Here is a 7387-nt window from a genome sequence, read left to right on the forward strand (position 1 = left end):
ACTGGTCCATTTAATGGACACCGTTCTGGGCCTTCCCGAAGTAATTCAAGGTAGTTCCGGGAGGGGAGTCTCCCTAGAAGAGGAGGAGGGATTGTTTTAGTGGCTACACCATTCGACGCAGTTGATGACAGTCGCTGTGAGTCCGAAGGCATTTTAAGCCCTCCTCACTCCCCACAAAAAAAAAAAAACAAAAAGACATTGTACATCGAATAACGATCCAATGACTACGTTGGCTGGGTCATGTCGTTAAAATGGTAACAAACGCTCCGGCTCTAAAAGTATTCGATGCGGTACCAGCTGGTAGTAGCAGAGGAAGAGAAAGGCCTCCTCTGCGTTAGAAAGATCAGGTGGAGAAGGACTTGGCTTCACTTGGTGTGCCCAACTGGCGTCGGTTGGCACGAGAAAGAAACGACTGGGGCACTTTGTTAAACTCGCCCAAAATCGCGTAAGAAAATCAAGAAGAAGAGGTGGAATATAAAATACCACCCGTCGATTAAAAACAGCACACACCTGCTCGAAGGTGCAGATAGCATCCTATCACCAAGCTCGTGTAGACAGGCAATAACCTAACTATATGAAACTCCTTTTTCTAACGAATCTTCGACAAAAATTCGCATTAACTAAATTCCCGTATGGAAGATGGTGCAAGTCGCTAATCTAAAGTAAACTGTTTTCTTTTTGTTTGTTCATTTTTTCACTTTTTTTAGCAAACAATCAAAGAACGTAGCCAGTTTGAGCTCATCAATAGCATCGGCAGACACTGACTACTGATGAGCCTCAAGTCATCAACGCTACAAACGACATTTTCTACACGCTGGCATAAATGTCAACACAAAATTGAATTGAAATTCCTCAGTAAATGGAAGTATTTTTCGTATAAAAAAATAAAAAAAAGCCTGATCAACAAGCAACCCGCGCAGAAAGAAATATTTAACTATTAGACGAAATACGAGTTTTGCAGACATCGACAACAGCAATAACAACTAGAAAGATCACAACAACTTCGAGCCAAGACACAAATATTTTGAAATACCAAAGAGTAACAAAGACAAATAAAAGAAATAAAAATCAGCAGGAGTTGAGAGCGAAACAAAGATCAGCAAAAGTAACCGAGTTAACGACAGCAGCTATACAATAACAAAACCAACAACAACAACAGGCAAAGAACAACAAAACAGCTGCTGGCCAATAAAGCGGCAACGTTAAAACTTGAGCGACTCACGCGAAAAAACGCGGACACTAAAAGTGAGACTGAAACTGAGGCTGAGGCTGGGGCTGGAGCTGAGACTGGGGCTGAGACAGAGACACAGGCAAAGACGTCAGCCGGCTGGCTAAACATTTATATGCATTTTGTATAAAATTGTTGGGCACCCGTGCGGCGGGTTTAGTTCCTCACCGAACGTAAACGCAGCTAGTCACAACCAAAGTGAACGGTACATACGAATTACACGAACAACGAACGGTGCTATTTCGCGTTGGCGAATTAAAAGTGAAAAAAGGCAGCAGCGACAACAACAACAATAATTACAAAAGATTTTATTAATATTGTTGAACGAAGCAGAAATCGAACGCGCGGTTTTGTGCAGACAAAAAAAGCAAAAGCAACAAAAAAAGGAAAGCGCTATAGAATCATTTTAAACGCGGCGGCTAAAAGATCGTTAGCCATTTGTGTAGACGGTTGACAGTGGTTGGCGGTAATTGACTGCTGTTGAAGAGCGGAAAAAGAAAAAACAACAAGAAAAACTAGAAAATCCAAGACTCCGTCGAGTGTAAAATCGAAGCTGGTTGAATGAAAAAATAAGCAAAGCAAAGAAAAAAACAAACAGGTTGTGCATAAATTGAAAATTCATATCGTATGTTTGTATGTATTGCGAGCGTGAACGTGAGTGAGTTCGAAGAAAAAATCAATAGCGCGCCAACCGCGTAAACGAAACGACGCGAAAAACGGCATTCCATTGAAAGGGAAAACAATTAAAAATAAATAATTAAAAAAAATCGTAAAATTCCAAAAACCAGTAAGAAAATCAACGTGCGGAGAAAATGCTAACACGACGCGCTTTGATCTGTTGTACACTAACGTATACGCTGGCCGCAACGCTTATTTTCAGCACACCCGCCCAAGCAGCGCCAACGGGTGAACCCAACGCTGTTGCGGAAGGATTAGCAGCTACTTTAGAGATTACCAAACTCGGCGCGGATTTGGCGAATGCTCTACCCACTGAGCTCTCTTCCATAGATGTGGAAAACGCGCAGCCATATGCCAGCACTGAAGTCGAAACCGAAGCCGAAGTGGCGGCCACTTCGCTGCCCATGACAGTGGAGGAAATGGCTTTGGCCGAAGTGGCAGCGGTTGTGGCTGAGTTGACAACAACAACGGCGGCCGAGATGAAGGCCAGAGAACAGACGATGGGAGTGGAAGAAGAGGCGGCGCAGGAGCAGATAAGAAGTAGGGCTGAAGAAGTTAAGCGACAAACGATCGAGCGTGAAATCGCCAACATAGTTGATTCATTAGAAGGGGCAACGGTAGATGGCGTAAATTCTGTTGCTGCCACCACATTTAGATCTGTTTTTGCGGATGTAATTGGCACAACACAAACACCCCAAACCATAAGCCAAACAACAACAGTTGCTGCTCCAGCAACTACCGAAAGTCCAGCAATTTTAAACGAATTAGTAAGAGCGGCAGCCGCGGCGAATGAGATCTTGGCAGCTGCTTTAAATGCCGCGTCAATGGCTGTCACAAATGTTACCGCCACGACATCAGCTGGTGTGACTAGCGAAACTGCAACAACAATAAAACCAGAAGCGGTGGAGGTTGATGGTGCTCTGGTAGTGGCAATGACTGACAGTGAAGCGATGACGGAAGCCAGCGTCACCGAGCAACCACACGAAATTGAGGCAACAAACATCGCAGCTACAGAAGCGAATAGCGCCACAGCAGTTTCGGCGGCTGCAACATCATCAGACGAGACCACGCACAGCGCAAAAACGCCCAGCGCAAATGAAGTTAGCAACGACAATTTATTACTTCAAATGTTGGAAAGTGAAGTGCTTAGCGCAGCTGCGGCTAAAAGCGCATCAGGAGAGGCAACCGGTGTTCAAGAAACACCTTTGGAATCGACTACCACAGCTATATCGGGCACTAAAAGGGTCAATGAAAGTATCACTGAAAGGGTCAATGAAAGCGTCACTGAAAGGGTCACTGAGAGAGTCACTGAAATTCCAGACGTAGAGAAAGAAATTCAGACCACAGCTTTACCAGTTCCCGCGGCAGATTTAGCGCCGTCTATGGAATATATGCACGCGAATAATGCAGATAATGAAGAAATAAAGCAGATGCTGTTTACTGGAAGCCTGGAAGCAGCAGAATCTAATAAAATAATAACAACAAATGATGCTGCAGAAGCTACAGAAACTACAATGGCAAGCATCGAAGATGCCTCACAAGTGGAAAGGGAAACAACAATTCAGCCCTTAGTGAACTCAGATGCAAAAGCTATAGAAAATGATTTGGCACCGAAAACGTTTAATCAAGAAGCAACTCAAATCCAAACAAATATTTTGCTAAAATCACCGACGTCAGGTGCACCACCAAGCGAAGATACGCTCGATGAAAGCAACAAGGAAGTATCCGAATTCGAAATAGCAAAAGTGGAGGAAGTGAAGCCGGAAATACTGGGACAAGAAATCAGACAGGAGATGAGTATAGAGAATGAGATTTCAGCAAAAACAATCACAACAACTACAGAAACAACTGTAGACCTTCAAGGACTTTCACAGCCCACAACAGAAGAACTGAAGCCAGAGATGAATGGTCAAGAAATCAGTCTGAAGGCGAAAGTAGAAAATGAGGTTCCAACAACAACAGCAGCAACAGGGACATCTACATTACCGGAGGATCTTTCACAAACCACAACTGAGCCGCTGGAAACGCTAATTGCCGTGGAAAGTGAAGCGCGTGCACCAAACACTCTTGTTTTAGCTGCTGAGAAAGAAGCAGAAGCCGTGGAAGAGGAGAACGCAGCAACTAAAGCTGCAATAACGGAAATAATAACAACTTCCGAAATACTCAATGGGCAAACGCCAGAAGTTTCAGCTGCACAGCCAATAACAACTACCGCGAAAATAGCGTCTCTATTACCAATAGCAGAGGAGTTCATAGCTGAGTCAACAACAAAACCAGAAGTTGCTGTTACACCAGCAGCGCCGGAAGTAGATACTACAACAACAGAATTATCGACAGTTAATAGTGTTCTAGAATTTACAAGAACAACGAACGACGCTGTAAAAGCTCAGCCTGAACCTGAGCCTGAAAGAATAATAGAAACTACAACAGCGTTGATCGCAGGTGAAGAAGTGATTCCCCCAATACCAACAACAACAGCTGCAAACGAGCTTTCAGTAAGAGAAGTAGCAGAGGTTCCAGAGCTATCAACCCAAATATCAGCTGGTGCTGTAACAAATGGGGAAACAACTACACAACTTTCAACAGAAACAACAGAGAATCCAGCAACAATGCATGAAATACCTATCCTAAACACCTTTGTACCAGTAACAGAAATTACAACAACACATTCCGAGGAGCGTGCGCCAGAAACAGTAGTTACTGTTACGGAAGCTGTCAGCAGTTCAACTCAAGTACCGCTAGCACCATTTACAACAACACCAGTCGTAACAGAGCAGCTTTCAGACTCAGAAGAAACAGCACCAACAGAGCAGCTTTCAAATACAGAAACAACAATAGGCGATTTAGTCGAGCTTTCGCCTGCTCAAAGCACGGAAAGTGTAGCTGTTAAGAAGTCATCTCCCGAAAACAAAGCCACACCTGCCGCTGACATTATAACAACGACCTTGAGTAGTAGTACAGCAACAACAACAACGCCCCCTTCAACTGAGCCACCAGCAACGCACGCGCTTGAAGGTGACAGCATAATTTTAGATAAGACAGCAACAACAACTGGCGCGCTACCGGAAACTAGCACAACTGAGGTAACCGATGTGAGCATAATAACAACAACTACTACAAAAACGGAAGCCCAAACGTTTACACCAGCTGAGCATCAAGCAGAGACTACTACAGATGCAGTAGCTGTAGCTGTTGCTTTGCAAGAGCAGCCACTCTATATGAGGGCGCAGAAAGTGACTACTGAGAAGTACAGCACAACAAATGCGAAGCTAGAAACAGTTACAGAAACAACAGAATTGAGAACAACAACAGCGGAAGTAACAGCAGCTTTCGAGACAAAAGCGACAGCTGCGGATACGGACACAGAAGCCGCAAGTACAACAACTGCGTCAATGTCAGCAATTACAACAACCACGTCACCTACAACAACAACAACAACAAGCAGCACACCTGAGCCAGAAACCACAACAACTACAACCACCACAACCACCACCACCTTGTCGCCAATGAGTCTAATTGTAGCCGAGCACGAAGCGCGATCGCTCGAAAGAACGCCACCACGCGTCAGTCGCATTGTCAGCGAAGATGGCGTCGAAGTGTTGTCCGGCTATTCGATTGTGCATCGCATGCATGCGGCAGCCTTGGCGGCGTTGGAAGCGGAAGGAGCGTAGGTACACCGATCGCCAAAGGCTAGCAGTAAAGAGGGGAAATTGGCAAGTTTCTTGGACAATTAAAAACGCCGAAAAAAAATGTCCGCTTAAAAATAGCCAATACGCACACAAACACGCACACACACCACTACACTACACAACTATACAGATTCATTGCCATAACAGCAGCAACTGTCACATTATAGCCGATTATGGTGGAACCTGTGGTGCTACACATAGCATAACATAGCATAGCATAGCTAAGAGCATACACACATACAAACATACAGAACTCGCCATAATAATGCTTTTTTCTTGCGAAATGAAATACAAAATATGAATATTTTTTAAGATTTTTTCTTATGCAAAATGTGATACCCAAAAATGGAACGATACGCTCGTACATAATTAAATGCACACATATGTATGTATACGTGTGCGTATGTATGTATGCGCATAAAAATATGTATATATTTCTTCCGAACATGTGTAAGACTCACACGGGCGCGATGAGGCAGCAGTGGTTATCATTGTTGTTGTACTTGTTGGTGTAAAAACAAACGAAGAAGAAACCACATTTTAGCATTTAACATCAACTTCAATGGCAGCTGCTAAATTAAAAAGGAAGCATCAACGCAAGAAACAAGTTTTCTTTCATAAATTATTGATAATGCTAATAATAATAAAAATAATAAAAACAACAACAAAATTTATAATCTTACAAAAAATGCGTACACTTTATGCGATGGGTTCGAAAGGTGGTACAAATATCTCAAATTAAAAAAAGGCAAAATTAAAAGCAAAAATAGCAGATATTCAAATCAAAAGCTGACCGAGCCAAAGCGAGGATTGCTTAAATTAATCAAATTTATTTATAATTAACACGCGCTATGCCTCGCCTGCGAATTGTGTCGAACAGTCGGTAGGAGGGCAGGCAATCCAATGAAAACTTCATATAAACAAATGTGCAACTTTTTGTAAGTTCGGTTGCGCTTTTTATCATAGTTTAGCAATACTTTTTCAATTCGGTTGTGACGTAACATTTGTTTTTTTTTTCGAATACTTTTCCACGCTATTTAACCTTTTCGCATCATTTTTATTAATTTCATCTTGCCAAAACATATTTCGGGAACCTGTTTTGCACAATCGTTTATTGAACCACAGCCCTGCTGCTAAATGCAATTTAAACATGAGCATACACCAGACAGCAAATACCCAGTAGGAAATTCGGGCGTGTACCAGAAATATTTATAATTTTAGTCCTGGGGTAAAATTAATTTTTGTTTTTTTAATTTTTTATTGCAACTAGTTCATAAATATTTACAAATGACTAACAAGCAGCTTAATTATGATGACATTACACAATTTTCACCCTACATGACATAAAGCATTTCTATGGAGGTATGAGATCGCTAGGTTTAGTGCGTCTGAGCCTTCGTATTAATCCGTTGGTTTCAATTAAAATAAGTGCTTCTTCATTGATGTGGTTTATTAGTCTTTCTTTATGGGCAACTGCAATCTTTGCGATTTCAGTGTTGACGGAGTTTATTTTAAGGTCGCGCTCAATGTCGGAACTTCTGCAGTACCATGATGCTTTGACAATGCACCTAAGGACCTTATTTTGGAAGTGTTGGTTTTGGTTTTTCGTACTTTGACTGACGCACCCCCATAACTGCGCACCATAACTCCATACTGACCTTAGTATCTGCTTGTAAATTAACAGCTTGTTTTCTATCGTGAGAGCTGATCTGCTACCCATGAGCCATTGCATGTTTTTGAGTTTGATGTCCAATTCTTGCCTCTTTTTCTTGACATGCTCTTTCCATCGAAG

General features: G+C 42.5%; 1 protein-coding gene across 1 annotated transcript; it reads left to right on the plus strand.

Annotated features, from left to right (window-relative positions):
• The first annotated feature begins 803 nt into the window (after positions 1-803).
• On the plus strand, positions 804-6252 carry LOC129247915 (mucin-2). Its single transcript, XM_054887284.1, has one exon. The coding sequence runs from the start codon at positions 2041-2043 to the stop codon at positions 5575-5577; it is 3537 nt and encodes a 1178-aa protein (XP_054743259.1). The 5' UTR covers positions 804-2040; the 3' UTR covers positions 5578-6252.
• The last annotated feature ends 1135 nt before the right edge of the window (positions 6253-7387 follow it).

The sequence above is a fragment of the Anastrepha obliqua genome, chromosome 5 (assembly GCF_027943255.1).
Source record: "Anastrepha obliqua isolate idAnaObli1 chromosome 5, idAnaObli1_1.0, whole genome shotgun sequence".
NCBI classification, from domain to species: Eukaryota; Metazoa; Arthropoda; class Insecta; order Diptera; family Tephritidae; genus Anastrepha; species Anastrepha obliqua.

What these genes read in the sequence shown, in the direction of transcription:
- LOC129247915 (XM_054887284.1), top strand. Translation starts at nt 2,041, where the DNA reads ATGCTAACACGACGCGCTTTGATCTGTTGTACACTAACGTATACGCTG.